The sequence below is a fragment of the Coturnix japonica genome, chromosome 3 (genome assembly GCF_001577835.2).
Source record: "Coturnix japonica isolate 7356 chromosome 3, Coturnix japonica 2.1, whole genome shotgun sequence".
Taxonomy (NCBI): domain Eukaryota; kingdom Metazoa; phylum Chordata; class Aves; order Galliformes; family Phasianidae; genus Coturnix; species Coturnix japonica.
In genome coordinates, this window is record NC_029518.1 from 66,377,592 (window position 1) to 66,394,387 (window position 16,796).

At 36.1% G+C, this 16,796-nt stretch overlaps 1 protein-coding gene across 7 annotated transcripts in view; it reads right to left on the reverse strand.

Annotated features, from left to right (window-relative positions):
- Window positions 1–481: 481 nt before the first annotated feature.
- FUT9 (fucosyltransferase 9) overlaps window positions 482–16,796 on the reverse strand; it is a 107,272-nt gene continuing 90,957 nt past the window's right edge. For all 7 annotated transcript variants that reach the window (XM_032443564.1, XM_015858859.2, XM_032443562.1 and 4 more), the window contains one exon: window positions 482–11,595. In XM_032443564.1, coding sequence (XP_032299455.1) covers window positions 10,508–11,587 — 1,080 coding nt within the window. In that variant the 5' untranslated portion in view covers window positions 11,588–11,595 and the 3' untranslated portion in view covers window positions 482–10,507. The remainder of the gene's footprint in view (window positions 11,596–16,796) is intronic.

A 16,796-nucleotide genomic window follows, 5' to 3' on the forward strand; every position in this document is an offset into this window, starting at 1 on the left:
TTTTTACAGTGAAGCAATGAAATATGAACACATAAATTATTACTTATCAGCTTCTAATTTTTTTTTATAATTTGTTTTGTGAGATTAAATAGACATAATAAAGCCTATATTCAAGTAATAAACATCTTACACTTTCAGGAAAATCAAATGATTGCTCTAATAGTCCTGCTTGACTATGTTGCAATAGAAAGACAAAGTAACCTCAGGTGTAGCACCATACCCATTCAGTTATATTGTTTGCTGCACATAGCAAAATGAAAAAAAAAAATAAAAATCATGCAGTAGTCTGTATGAATTCAGTCTGACTCAGTGCACTTGCAAGGATTTCTTGTATAACAGCTTTAAAAAAAACCAGATTCTGTTTGCGAAAGAGAAGCCATAAGAATGACAAGCAACATTCTGTAGATCCAGCCCTCAGTGAGAACTACAACAAGGAAAAGGAATGGTATTAGACCTACAAAATAATGATCAAAGACTGTAGTACACTTAGAAGTTTTTATTTTAAATATAACTATTACAGTAATTTATTAGGCTTATTTAGAGCACTATTATTTACATAAGTCAGTGTTTATGCTTTGGGGAGAATTCCAGTGCTCAGTAGGTAAGAGTCAGTGAGCTGCTTGTTTACCATGTCAGATTTCAGAGAGATTAATTTCACATAAATGATGAATGTCCTTGAAATGGTTACAGTTACCTGTAGCTTCATACATATCTCCTGACTGCTGTTAAATTGTGTTTAAGATTCTGAGCATAGTTATAGGTAATCAGAAGAAAGTTTAACAACAACATCAAATTAAAAATATACTGAAAAGCATCAGTGGTTAAACTTCTACATTTTTCAGACGTACCTCAGGGTGATGAGATTATTCAAAGGGAACAAAGAAATAGTCTGATAGAATCTCTTTTATAAATGTCATGAGCCAAAAGATATAATCACTAATAAATAAAAAAATGCAGCTTTTTACAAGATTTCCTTTTAACATGGCATCTTAAAATGTGCCTGAATGTAAGAATGGTTTTCATAATTTTATTAAAATCCAGTTTTCCATGGTTATTATTTCTTACACAGGAATTTATGCTTTATATATATTATATAAAACACATAAAAGTTTTCTGTACAAGGAACATCATTAGTTGAAAACATGAAGAAAGGATTTATATCAGATCCCATAGAATGCTACATGTGTAAGCTCCAGTATACAAGAAAGGGACTTTGGTCCTGATCTTGCACTAAGAGAACAAACGTGGTCCCATGTTTTTACATACAGAACTTACTATATTTGTTGAGACACAGTCCTGAGTACAACAATCAATAATCCCACATTAAGATGACTGATTCCCAAAGTGGATTTGTATCAGCACAGGCAGCTTGAGGGGTTTTCTCCTAAATAACATCAATATATTTTGGAGTTCAAGTTCATGCCATGTTATCAAAGTGTTTGACTATGGCAACCTGTATCATTTTGCCAGTGTACAGAAAGAAAGAATAGAAATGCAGCTCATAACCATCAGATATTTATCCGAGTGAATGTAACATTATCAACATTATGGTGGACCAGACATCATTGTTTATGACAGTGTGCTTGCTTTTTCAATAAAACATCTCAGATTTCAGCAGCATTACAATTTGTCATATAGTAGTTTCTGAATTACCTTTTTTACGGTTTTGAATCTCTGGCACATTTAAGACACCCACTCACCTGTTTAAATAATATTTTGAAGTAAAATTAATGTTTGATATAAAATAACAGTTGTGCTGTAAATGTGGAAAAATAGTCTACAAAAAATAAGTATAAAAATGATACCAGATTTGTGAATATGTATCGTATATAAACAAGTCCAGGTGAATAATCTTGTATGTTAGGAATGACCCTTGGTAGGCTGTGTCACAACAGTACATCACATTTTTCACAGTTCACAATAATACAGTTAGATTCACTATGTGATGACACCTTATATAAGAAAAATAGTATTTTACAAACTATACATTTGGCATCTATTTTTAGATTTTTTTTTCTCTGTTTCATTCTCAGTTCCTTTTCCTTTTTTTTTTTTTTTTTTTTTTTTTTTTTTAAATTTTCTTACAAAATAGTGCAAAATTACAGTGCGGTAGTAGAAGATTTGCAAATCCTAATAAAAAGTCGTTATATTTAACTGCTTTTTTCATTCACTGGAAACAGTTTGGCACATTAGGATTTTGTGTAGATGGAAAATCTTCTCACTTTATTGTCTTCAATGCCTTCTTTGTATCTTTAAAACATTAACTTGCACCAAGAGAGTTAACTTCCCATACTTTTAAGTCCTGTCTAACATATGTGTTACAAAAGAAAAAATCAAAAGAAAATTTAGATTTTAGGGATAAATTATTTGCCAAGCAGCATTTATAAGACTGGCCTTTTGTACCATGTTATAAAGAAAAGAATTGATGGGAGCATTTTAATCTGGTGACTGCTGAAGTGCTGAGTTATATATAGCAAATTTATCCCAATTTCGTATATGTAAGCATTGATTTGTGGTATATCTTGCAAATTTTGCAGCCATGGATGTCCCTGTACATCAGTCCAAACTGATATTTAGTCAGGGGGATAAGATTTCTTCACAGCCTATTTTACATTTGAGTAATTCATATAAAGACTAAGTAACAGTTGCTTTTGCTGCCAATTTGCAATGATTAGATAATTTTCTTATTAAGTATTTACTTAGGAATGTTAATGAAGAGTTCTTCCAGGTATAAATACTTCATTTGTCCAGACAAACACCATGCTTCAAAAAAAGCCAATGTTCTTGAGGACAGCAGAATCTTCTGTGCAATTGTAAGCAGTCGTGGTGCTGGCTGCAGGACTGAGAGCATCCTGGGCCATCCTGTCTGTGTGCTGAGAAATGCACAGAGATGTCAAATGACTCTCACTTTAGTTCTTTGTCTCCTTTACTGAAAGTAGAAATAAGAAACCCTACTGAGATAACAGTATCATCTACTAGACGTTTCCAAATAGCTGCCTGCACCAACCTACTCATAATTTAGGCTATTAACCTGGAGGTGAAAGGCTGTCTGCAACGCAACCAAATCTCTGAACTATCCACTGCACAGAAACTGTTGGTTTCAGTTAATTGCATGGAGAATGTGATGACATAAAAGATCCTCAATTAATTACCTTTCCAATAGCATAATTAAGTGACTTTTTCCAGTATGGAAACTGCAAGATGCTGTCTCTAGACCTAATTATTTCTCATGAATTTATGGTTTTATTATCTGTATCACTTGATAATATTTGTGCCATGAATTAAAATTACTATTGCATGGTTTATTACATCAATTTATTGGCAATCTTGTAACATTAATGGACACATCTAACCAGTATGATTGTTACACTGATTCTCTGAAGGTAGTCTATAGCACTAGAATTATTCCAATATTAAAGGGGAAGCATACATGAATAAGAAGGTTGTTTTAACTCCAGCCATTCCACTCTACACTCAAACCTGTATTACCATGTGGGAATCTTCCAAACCAGTTTCTGACTTCAGTGGGAGATTTCCCTGAGCAAGGAGTGAAAGTTAAAGCTGAAACATCTATTCTGTATGAATTACACTGATTGAAGTCTAACACTTAAAAATTGCATATGTTAGGAAAGAAACACACAAAAAAACCCTGAAACCATAATGGAATTATTAACCAGTATTAATTAGAAAGCCCACCAACTGTCAGATAATCACCTAGATTCTCTTTTCTTTAGCACACTGGTTTTTACTAAGGAAGCACCTGAAAATTTGACTAACTGACTTTGACTATCTGAAAACTGACTGTTAGATTTAAATAGGTCAGAAGCTTCCTTGTCAGCCTGCACAGATACACTGATACCCTTTATCTCTCCCAGACTGTGGACCTCTTGTTACCAATTTGCACACATGGCTGTTCGATCACTGAGTTCCATCCAGACCAAACAAAATATTTTCTTCCAAGAGGAAAGTCGTGTATGGCTTATTCTGATCCCTCTAGGACACTCTCAGCTGAGTAAACTGGATGCAGACATGATCAGATTTTATGCTTTCTTCCTAGGACTGTTGTCTAAATGCTATCTCATCTCCTCTCAGTTCTATTTCTCGCACACAAGCACACTCTCAGCAGTAAGGAGGGGTGCTGTGCTTAGTGGATGGCATGAGGAAATGGTGGAACAGGCGGTGTCCTGAAGCAGAAGAGTGGGGGGTAAGTCGAATTAATTAACACTAAGCCAAAATTAGTCCAAAGATTTTTCAGCTTGGAGTTGCAAGACTAATCACGGGGTAGACTCATGGATTCAATAAGGAGCACAGAAGATGGCCTCTGCTATATGCTGTGCTTTTTCACACAGCTCCCAAAGCCAATAATAATATAATGCTAAAAGCTCCATTGCATTAAGCCAGTTAAGATGCTCTTAAATTTAAGCACGTGCTTAAGTCTCCAAGTCATATGCATGTGCTTAAGGCTCTTCCTGAACTAGATCCAAAAAAGCATTGTTGCATAAAAGAAGAATCCGTTTCAAAATCAAAAAAGAAAAGATAATGAGATTCTTCATGTTGGACTTGAGACATGACTACCTCACTGACAGATTTCACCCTTCACCCCAAATGTTATCTTTTATAATATGAGACAGAATCCAGTACTAACAGGAGTGACATTCTTGAATGATCTGCAACAGTTATTGGTTATTTAACCGATGCTTGCCTGATTAGAAATGGGAGAATATTACATGGTATGTTTTTTATATTCAGGTTGAGAAACAAGCATGAGGAGCTAGAGCCAGTAACTAGTTGTTTTCATGCTCAGCAATGCTCACAGGCAGCGCTCAGTCTGCATGAACTTTGCAACTCTGTGTTTTGCTGTTCTTTTTGTCCATCTTTCATTTTATTTGATATGCTTCCTACAGGACAAATATGTTGCTCATAATTACTCGGACAATCTGTGGACAGCCTCAGATAGCAAGAGGCATTCAAAGAAACTCGCAATCAGCCTTTGCTAAGGAAGGGAGATCTCCTGTTGAGCAGGAGCTGCTGTGGTCATTGAGTGTTGGTAAAATTAAAGGAAAAGTCTATTTCAGAATGATCTACTGCCAGTTCATCTGACATCTGTTCATTCCCACATTCAGTGGGATAGCAGTGTATTTGCTATTTGTATTTTATCTGTTTTGTGTCTTATTTTCCATACTGATAAGGATAGTAGTGTTCATAGCTCATTGTATGACAGAGCACCTAAAAACATCCAAAAGAAAGTATTCTAAAATATTCTCTGCTTTTAATGAGGTAATTTGTGACAAGTAAGTAAGTAACTGTGCAACTGGATTATTGTGGGCTGGCAAATAAACACAATAACAGAAGTAAATTGTTGAGAAAAAATAAGAATTGGTTCAATTTCTCATCTTTTATTTCTCTTTAATTGTATGATTACCTTCTTTTGCCAGCAGTATCAAGACATAAACAATACCTTGTTTTCATTGAATAGAAACAGGACCTTTAAGATCATGTAGTTCCAACCCTGCTACTACAGGCAGGGACACTTCCCTCTAAACCAGGTTATTCAAAGCCCCATCCAGCCTGTAGATCCCTGTAAGATCTTCATAAAATGACTGGCTCACTTATATACAGTCAACATGCTTCAGGAATGTCACTAAAGCATTAGAGCCTTGTCTGTTGTTTAGAATTTAATATTAATTCTTTGTTGTTTCAATATAAAATAGATTTCTCTCTTGTTTTATTAATCTTTGAAACAATTTGACCAGTGCATCCTGAAGGCAACATATACAAACTTGAGTGGAGTTTCTATGAAGTACTCTGCTTCCATTTGCAGCAAAAAACTTTCACATACCTTAGAACTTAGAATAGGAATTTCCACACTGACTGAATCCAGTGCTCACTGAGGTCAACATTACTTACAGTCTTAATACTTAGGATATATTTCAAAAATTTTCAGTGTATACATCTGACCTGGTTTCAGCAGGGATAGCTTTCTTTCTAAAAGTATGGTGCTGTGATTTGGATTTAGTTGTTGCTGAGCATTTTTTGTGCTGAATCAAGGACAGTTCAACTTCTCATGCTGCCCTGACAGAGAGGGGGCGGGGGGACACGAGGAGCTGGGAGTAAACATAACCAGGAGAAGTGAACTGAACTGGCCAAAGGGATATTCCATACCATATGAACACTGTCATGGGCAAATTGGCTGGAGCTGGGCACTGCTTAGGGACTAGCTGGGCATCAGTCAGTAGTAATTGCATTGTGCATATATATATATATATATATATATATATATATATATCTCTTCCTTTTCTGTCCTGATAAACTGTCTTGATTTCAACCCTTGAGTTTTATATTTTTTTCTTATTCTCTCCCCCATCCCAGTGCAGGGTGAATAAGTAAATGGTGGCAGTACATTGTGTGGTACTTAGCTGCCAGACAGATTAAACCACAGCAGTCCTTTTGGCACCCAGCAGAGGGTTCAAATAGTTAAGAAAATGATAGATATAAACAGGTTATGTTTAAACAAAATTGTTGCGAGCATTATAGCATTTTCATTGTTGCAGGTCACAATGTTGGCTTTTCTGCTCTCCAAGTTGTGCTTGTTCAACCAGATGGCTGGAAACATATCCCATGCTCCATGCCTCCATCCAAAACACTATCCTGAGCCCTTAAAAGCAAGTTTTGTGGTGACAAAGCACCCCAGGAAGAACTAAATCAGATAATGGGACTCATTCTTGAAATAACTTTGTGAATACCTGAGCCAAGGAACATGGCACTGAGTGAGTATATCACATCCCCAGTCATGCACCAGCCTCTGGTAAAACTGAATGCTACAATGGACTTCTAAAGACTTCACTGAGAGCAGCGAGTACTGGGCCATTCAAACATTGGGATACACATTTAGCACAAGCCATGAGATTAGTCACTAGTGGATTTGACAACTGAGCTGGCTCTGTCCAGTCACATGCAGAAGGAGATAAAGTCCTTGTAATGCACGTGAAAAAACATGTTGGGCAAGACAGCCTGAGTTATTTCTGCCCCAGGCAAAGGCAAACCCAACTTTTGCTTGGGGACCTGGGTGCATTTGGTGGGTGACACAGGATGATAAGGAAGTCCAGTGTGTACCTCAAGGGAATTTGATGCTGTGTGAGAATAGTCAATGATTTGAATTGTATAGTGTTAATTGCTGCATAATACTGCATCACTATTATATGTAATCACTATTATGGTTGCCATATGCCATATTAATGGTATTACAATAAGAATTACCCAGACTAATGAAGAATGAATTCTGATGATTCTGAAATTCTGAAATCCTGATTCTTTAGTTGATGATGTCTTATAACAAGTCAAGGACTTTTCAACTCCTTGTGGTGCCCTGAGAATGAGTAGGCAGGTGTCACAAGAAGCTGGGATGGGACAGAATCAAGACAGCTGATCCAAACTGTCCAAAGGGGTATTCCATACTATATGACACTGTGATGAACAATAAGACTGGGGGAGTTGGCTGAGAGTGGCTTAGGGACTGCTGGAGTGTTGATTGGCAAGTGATGAGCAATTGCATTACATTCTTTTATAATTATTATTTTAAATTAATTCTTTAAATTAAATCTTCCTTTTCTGTCATGTTAAACTGTCTTCATCTCAACCCATTTGTTTCACATTTTTTCTGATTGTCTCTCCTATCTCACTTTGAGGGGAATTAGTGAACAGCTGTGTGGTGGTTATCTGTCTGCTAGGTTTAACCACAATACCAATATATTTTCATAGTAACAAGTAATATTTTTTGTCATTTCATTATTGTGCTCACTATTTAATAAAGTAAGAGCTGATATGCTGAATCTTGAAGCTAAGGAACTGGTCATACCTGAATAAGTCCTTGTAATACCCAGCAGAACTCCTGCTGTCTGGTGTGAGGAATGAAGTGCGGGACAGTGGAAGTTCACAAATGAGTGAATATAATTCTAGTGAGGTCAATGCAAAAAAAAATCTGAATTCCATCATCAAGGAGATCAGGTTACCTAACCACAGCAATGGCATTTTCAGCAGCTGAAAACTTCACAACCCTCCTGAAAACAAAAGGTATGAAGAAATAGAAAGGTTTTGTTCATGTAGGTAATAGACACTTGCCTTCAAAACAATATAAATGCTATTCACCTTACATATATGTCAGCACTTTGTTTTTAGAAGACTGTTTCCTTCTATTGCATTAATTTGTAAGGTAAGATCATCTTTTTTCCTTCTGGAATGCTGGTGAATCTAGAAGGCTCACATGTCTTGTAAATAAACTTTTAAAGGCAGCAAAATAAATTAATATCTGGATCCGAAAAAAGCTTTTGAAGCCATAGGGAGGATCACAAGTTTGTCTGTAACACTTCCAAATGAGGTTCTGAGTTTAAATGCTTAACTATATTTCTCATACAACCTTCCATGTTTGTATTCCAGCCTGAGGTAAAAGAAGTATCTCACAGATCACATTATTTTTTGCTAAATTTTATCATCGCTTATCCCCTAATCTCTCCATCAGAGTTTTGTCTTCAGGTTTAATCTTACATATTTGATCAATTATGTTGATTGAATAAGGTCTTCTATATCACATAAGCTGAAGTTTTTTACTAACTTTTATGATCTTTTCATCTTTTGACTTTTTTTTTCTTTTTGATAGTTTCTGTTACCAGGCCTTACTTTAGTAGCAGAGCATATATTTGTTCACAGTAAATGAAAATGCACCTTCATTCGTCAACATTTTTACAACTCATTTCATTTTACTCATGGATAGTCTTAAAAGTTTCAAGTCAATGTTCACTTGCTAACTATTGGAATAATGTACTAGTTTACTGTGTGATGTTTGCCAGTGAGTTTGTAACTTTTAACATTTATTTCAATTTCTTTTACAACCCTTTCTGTAATTTAAAGAAAATAATGAACATATTCAGTATGGTTTGAAACGTATTAAAAAAGTAGACATATGATTCTGGAGCTGTCTGCAGCTCATTAGTAAGAGTGATCTGCGATATTTGGCATAAAACCAAACAAGCTGATTTGCTTCCAGTTCCTAACGAAATATCTGTATGTCCATGTCATTAAACAAACCTTATACATAAGACAATACATAGCAATTCAGTATTTAAGTCTTGGCTGCTGAAAAAAAAAAAAAAAAAAATAGTAACAAGATCAAATAACAGACATTAGAAACAGACATACTTTAAACAATCATAACAATCATCACATTTTTGTATTTGCTATCAGAGCAAATTTAATACATAAGAACTTGCCTTTGAAAGCATCTACTGTTCTTGAGATTGCTTTTGCTTATACCTGTCACATAAAATAGTTTCAAAAACCAGAACTCATTAGCTTAATGAGTTGAACGGTTGAATACTTCAGCATAACTTATTTACTGATTTTCAGGATATTTCTTTCAGAAATGAAACTTGCCACTCAGCAAGTCATCCATCTATCAATAAAGTTCAACAGACCTTCATAGAAGTGGAGAGAAACACAATTACAAAAATGATTATGAGATAAATTTCCAGAATTTCTCAACAAGCTATTTCTAAACAATCACTACTACCAGCTGAATTCAGTGCATGAACTTGATTCAATCAAATGCCTAAATTAAAATCTGTTTACTTCTGCATTAGCATAATACCAATTACAGCCCAGGTTCATATAAACTGTACTTGAGACACGAGGAAACTTAAGGACACGCTACATTTAAATTCAATGAAAAGCTGGATAAACCAGGGCTTTGGTCCTGAAGATTGTTTATTTTCTCAATATGTTGTTTCTCTGTTCTTCAGAAGGTAAGAACTGACATATTGCTAAAGTGACTCTAGGAGTTGTTTATTGTGAAATCTTTTATTTTTTTTAAACAAAGACTGTCTGCTACAGGGATTCGTTTTTAAAAACTGTATTTCTAGATTGTGCACCCTTAAAAAGGGATGCATTTTATCACACTGAAATAATTGTAGATACTGAACTGTCTCTTTCTTGTTCTTTTTTGTTGTTGTTGTTTTAAATCAAATATTACACATATTTCAGACAAGTAGAGCAAATTATCCTTTTAAAATTCTCTATGGCATTTGGGAGTTGTGTTCTCATTTTGCAAATAGATTAGACGGTGAATAAAATGTTTAAAAAAAAAAAACTAAGGGAAAAAAAAACAAGAAAAGAATTTTTTTAAATGTCAACTTTATGTGTAAGACTGAGACATACTCCACAGAAAATGTGAAAAATCTTGTTTAAAAATTATAGTAAACAATCATATATTCTTCAGTGCATGTAATTAGTATGTACATTATAATTTAAAACTGCGTATTGATGACTGCTGCTCATAATTTTTAAAATCTCTTACAAAATATAAATAGGATTGCCAAGAGAGGATGGCTGATAAACCTTGTCGTAAGGTTCTGTGAGGTTCATCCTTCCTTCTTTTTTCCTTATTCCTTTACTCTTCACTTAGACTACAGATCCATTAGCTTCTTCAAAAAAAAGTGCATATAGACACTCATACAAATTAGTTCCAAAACCATTTTTCTAAATTTCCAATTGATTTGTATTCCTGGTGTCTTTTCACATGATCACAAGCAAGACATGCATGCGATTCCCAGAATTTAGGAAGATACACTGAGAAATCCTTCTTCCAGTTGAAGTAACTAAGGTACATCTTGTTATTTTTGTCAAGCATCAGAAGATATTCTGCCAGCTCTCTTGGGGATAGAAAATCTTCCACATGGATAAAGGAGTCTGCTGGAATGTAATTCTCGTAGTTTTCTCTGGAAGGGCCCAGTACAACTGGTACTGATCCAGCCAGAAGAGCATTGTAAAGTTTCTCAGTAATGTAATCTTTGTGGATTGAGTTTTCAAATGAAAGGTAGAATTTGCAACTGGAGATAGTTGGAATTAAGTTTTTATCATTGACGTAGTCTCCAAAGGCTTGCCCGTAGGTATGGATTTCAATGTATTTGCTAAGCTCATTGTAATACTTGACTCGAGCGTGCTCAGGGTTCCAGTTACTTACAACCCAACAAACCAAGTTTTCTTTACTTGGCACTTCATACGTAAAGGAGCTTGTACCGACCATCATGGAGCCATAAGGCACCTGAATATCTGAATCACGTCGGTAAGTCAGGGTTAGGTTAAAGAGGTGTTCAATGCCACTCTTCTGTGGTGTATGAGTTGGAGATTCCAAGTTCATCCAAATCCATTTCTGGAATGGTGGCCTGGCTTGCTGAGGTAAATTAGTCAGATCCCAGTTAATGTCCCTGTGATGAATAAGAACTGCGTGGGACTTGTTATATAGTGAGCGGTCAATAGTCAGATGGCACCCGTGGATGTTGAACATTGTTTGGCAGGATGTTAGATCAAATGTCTGGCCAAATGGCCAAAGCCAAACCAAAATAATAGTTTCATTAAAATTATCAGTTTTGGAAGAAAAGAAGCTCTTCATTTTCAAAACTGAGCTGGCTGATTCCACAGGACTAGAGATCCAGCTGCTTGTTGGTTTAATATAAATTAGTATAAATGCCATGAAACAACCAAGGACAATGAAGATAATCAAAAATGGCCGGAAAATTCCTTTAGATGTTGATGTCATAATTTGTTCTGAGGAAAAAGAGAGGAAGACAAAGAGAGAAAATAACATCAGGTTTTTCAAATACATATATACCCCCTCTTAAAGCAATCAGACATCAAAATGGACACCCTTCAATATTACTGACCTGTAACTTCAGGAACTTTTAAGTAAAAAAAGGATGCCCTACCCCTGTAAGTGCTCATATTCATGATGGACAGGGCTTTGAACAACGTGATCTAGTCCAGTGGAAGGTGCCCCTGTTCACAGCAGAGGGCTTGGAACGAGATGATTTTTAAAGGTTCCTTCCAACTCAGATCATTCTATGATTTTGTGAATCTATTCTATAAATGTATGAGTTCTTGAACAGCATTCATAGAAAAGTTTTAGATAATGACATATTCATATTTATCTTCTTCACACAAGAATCTAACATATAAATTAGAGTTTTAAGGTATGTCATACTGATATTTATCAGCACATATCTTAAGTGTTTTTACTTAGAACTTAGGCCAAGAGTTTGAGACTCACAAAATTACCTGTTGATTCTTTGCTTGCGTATGGGTAAGGGTTAATATCTTGCAGTTTTTGTCCATACATATTTGTGTGCATATAGAGGATATAGATTTAAAGGAATGAAAAAAAAAATTGTACTGGAACTTTTATTTCTGGATCAATAAGACTTAAAAAACTAACTTTTGACTGATGAGTATATGGAGATGAATTCTTACTTTTTCCTTGGGAATCCTAAAACAGATGATAGAGTCATAGAATCATAGAATTACTAAGGTTGGAAAAGATCTTAAAGATCATCAAGTCCAACCACAGCCTAACCATAGTACCCTAACTCTAACAACCCTCTGCTAAATCATATCCCCGAGCACCACATCCAAATGGCTCTTAAACATATCCAGGACAGTGACTCAGCCACCTCCCTGGGGAGCCTATTCCAGTGTTTAACTGCCCTTTCTGTAAAGAAGTGTTTCCTAACATCCAACCTAAGGGAAGGAAAGAAGTAATACAGGTTCTCAGCACAGACTATGTTCTCATAGTCAGCCTTACATAGTCCCTATACAAAGAAAAATGAACAATAAAATATCTTTAAAACATTTAAGCATGTTTTTATGTCATAGTCCTGTGTTAAAATTTAAGAAAAGTATAGATACCAGATACACTGCTTCTTTGTGAGGCACCTTTTCATTTTCTATAGAGAAAAAAGAGTGAGAATTTCATATAGTTTCCTTTGTCCTTTCTCTAACTGTTTCTTCCTGAGAGAATTGATATATCTCTTTCCAGCACTTGTCTTCCATATGTTTCTTGTGAAACCTGGCAGAGTTAGGGATAGCTTTTGGCTAACCTCTACTCCTAAATGTAGCCCTAGAACACAAAAGTTACGTATGTGAAAAGTGTTGGGACTTAAAAAGGAAAATGAATAGAAATTAGTTACAGAAAAAAAGTGTACTGTATTTGTTGGCATACAGTAAAAAGGCAATTGAGCATTTCAATTACTACAAAATTTGTTTGGCTTTCTTTTTCTGCATATTTCTCAGTGCTTTCGATTTCTGTTATCTTTGATAGCTAGCTGCACAAAAAAGCCCAAACAAACAAGAACAATAACAAAAAACACCAAAAAACAAACAAAAAAAAAGCATGGATATATACATATATATATGTTCAATTCCTAAAAATAGATGTAAAATATATTCTCTAAATAAAAGAAAGAAATTGATGGCAGAAAGCAGAATTTCTTTTAAGTCAGTTCATCTCGTTTAATGTGAGAGAAAAATAATTACATTCAGCACAAAGACACAATAGAATGTGATTCAGAGGTCCACTAATGCAACATACATGTACTGCTTTGTGAGTGTAAAAGCTGATGTGTGTGTAGCAACACAATACAACAAAAAGCATTTTCACATTCGTTATTGAGGAAAGGGACAAAAAGGGAATGTCCTACTGAGTTCTACACTAACATTAGATCTTGAGGAAAAAATAATTTGCCACAGTTTCTTCCTTATTTTGGGAAGTCACATAGTCTTTGTTCTGGTTGTATGTATTGTGATGGATTAACCTTGGCTGACTGCCACTTGCCCCCACCCCCAGCTGCCCTCTCCTCAGCAGGACAGGGCCGGGGGGGCGGGTAGCAGGAATTAAGATGGAAAGACTCATTGAGATAAGGGCAGAGAGATCACTTACCAATTACTGTCATAGATGGACTCACTTTGGGGAAAATGAATGTAATTTATTGCCAATTAGAAAAGATGTGGATAATAAGAAGCATACAAAAAATCAAACACTTCTCCCCCTCGCCCCCCTCTCCCAGACTCATCTTCAGTCCTTCATTCCCACTTCTTCTGCATCCCATCTGAGCATTGCATGAGAGCTGGGTAACAGGGGGTTGTGTTCAGTCCATAACAGCTCTTGTGTCTCTCCTTCTTCCTAACACTTTCCACTTATTCCAGCATATTCCATCTTCACTGCTGGGTCCAGCCATGCCCTGGAGTGGGACTGAGGGAGCAGACTGGAACCAGTTGTGTCTGGCATGCAGCAGCCTTGACTTTTCTGCACAGTGGAACCTGGCAGCCACCTGCCATCAACTGGACATAGGCACCTAGTACAGTCATTTAAAATATAGGGATGTGCTGAGTATGCCTGTCATCTCAATCCCCTCCTTTTGGATAGAGTTTAGCAAGTCCTCTATGCTTTTAGCAAAGCATCTTGAAAGGAGTAGAGGGGAAAAACTGTTGTGTCCACAACTTTTTCATTTAGTCCAATCAGTTCAAGTTCAGTTTGTGGTTCTGCGGATATATCACATAGGCTTTTCTTCAGCTTCTGTTGATTTTTGCTGGAAATACATCTAGAGGGAAGTTTATGACCTGACCCATGAGAACAGAAGACTGTTTTCCTTCTTTTCTATGAATAAAATTGGAGCATGTACTCTAAGGTGTAAGGGATTTGGGTCAAACAGCTCAAAGAGATTAAACTTGAGTTAGAAACAAGGGGCTGAACCAATCTTCATGTGGCCATTCTTAGTTTCTCTTCTACTGAAACTAACACACAGAATAGGTATGTCTTTTCACTCAAGAGGTACCGTGAGTTGAGTACAAAAATAGGTTGAGGAAGGTGTCTGTTCACAGAAGCTGATGATTTTTTGAAGACCAAAATTGCTGGGAAATCAGAAAAGTACCTTAACACTGTGTCTTGTTATGTACTCACCCTCCAATTAAAAGCTCTTTGGTGCTCTCTGGCAGGGGCTATTTTAAACTAAGCTCATCTGCTAACTAATGAAAACCCCTGCATAAACACATGATAGTTCCTGCTATGTAGGAAATAGTCAAATATTATTTATTCTGTTCTCTGCATGAAATTCTGTGTCTACTGTGTGGTATTTATGCCTTTGAATTTTAGTGTCAATGTGAGGATAAACTGCTTCTGTATCCAGAAGGCTGATATTAGCATCTTGCAACATTAAACAAGTAAGTTTACTTATTCTGTCTTTTCAACGTCTTTTTCCTCACATTGCATTGGTGCCCTCTGTATTCAAGTGCCCCCTACTGATATGGGATCATGGTTCTTAGTTTTAACTTTCACCAAAACAGTAGCCCACAGCCAGGATACCACTGTTTAGTTTTTCATCTTTGGGGTTCAGAAAACTATTATTATGCAAACTCACACATCTATTAGGAGATACATAAGTGTTTTTCATTTTGAAGCTTCTGCTAATGGAATGCTGGAAAAGTGTTGCAAAAGTAAGACACATTATAACATGGAATGAGAGGCTCACAAGGAAGCAGAAGAGATAATACTTCCAGCAATATTATTTGCCTATACCCAAAGAAGCTGACAAGATTTTGTTTTAACTCCGGCAATGACTTTTGAGATGTACACAGGGAATAGCAGCCATTTTTCAGAATGAAGTACTAATCTCAGAAGCAATAACTTTTGTCCTCAGTAAAGCAGACTGAGGAACCAACAGACTGCTTTCATGACTTCTGGGACTCTGTCCTTAACAAAGACAGCAGCACAGTGAAGGCATGTGGTAAACACCTGTTAGCAAATTGTATTTTCTTGAAAAATAGCTTGTCTGTAATGCTAGTATATATAGGTTGATTCTTTGTTTAATTTGCCCACTAAAATTTGTGGAAGATATTTTTCACAATGTTATTCAAAATGCATCTTTCATATTTAACATTTTCTTCTTCCCTTTTGTACCCAAGGTAGCTGCTGATCTCTTGCTGTGTTTCTTTCTCACTATAAAGGTGACATACACCATGGAGACATTCACTGCAACACATCCAGCCAAGTAACCTTAGCTCACCCTTCCTCTTTCACGGCTTTCTTTCCACCACAGAAGCACACACTTCCCTTTTGCAGATCCCCTCCCCCATCAATTTCTGTCATGGCAGCCTTTAAAAAGAAAACTTGTCAAAGAAATGTGTTTACTGAGACCATTACCAACAAGAAGAATTCAGTATCCTTTGTAGTTTCATTATGAACTACATCTCTGAGTGTTGTGGCCTATCAACAATTTTCTAGGTGCCATTTTCCTATTTGAAAGCATAGTATCATCAGTGCAAGACTATTTTCCTCAGCAGAAAACTTTGCAAGACTTTCTTTTAAGTGCAGACTTCGGCATTCCATCACCAAGCAACTGCATGTAGTAGCAACGCAGCCACAGGGATAGTGGGCAGGGAGCTAGCAGCATTAACCCTAAGTACACCAGGAATGGCTTGTAAAATATTGTATGTGTGCATCACGTTCTCAAATAAATAAAATGCAAATCTATAGGACCTATTTTATCATGACTCCTTTACAATGATGACTTCTTAATTATTCCAGGATAGGTATACCCTCAAGGTTTTGACAGTAGCCCCAAATATGAGACTACTGGCAGAGGTATAACTGTCGTTACTAGTCTAATACTGAGATATTCCAAAGGCTTAGTGGTGCAGTCCTATGATTTTGCAATCCAAAAAAGCTGGCTGCTGTGTCCATGGAAAAAACACTTACTGTCAGCACAGGCAGCCACTGCAAATCTTCTAGAAGAGCTAAAATGACTTTCTGGAGGATTTTGAGGTGTGCAGGAATGAAATGTTTCCAAGAGTGCAAAGAGATACTAAGGACAGTATTTTAAAAGTAAGCTGGAACAAAGGTACAGTGTTGTTTCTGAAATCATTGACATTGATTAATGAATAAAGATCACTTGTTACTTCTCTTGTCTTACTTAGAATTC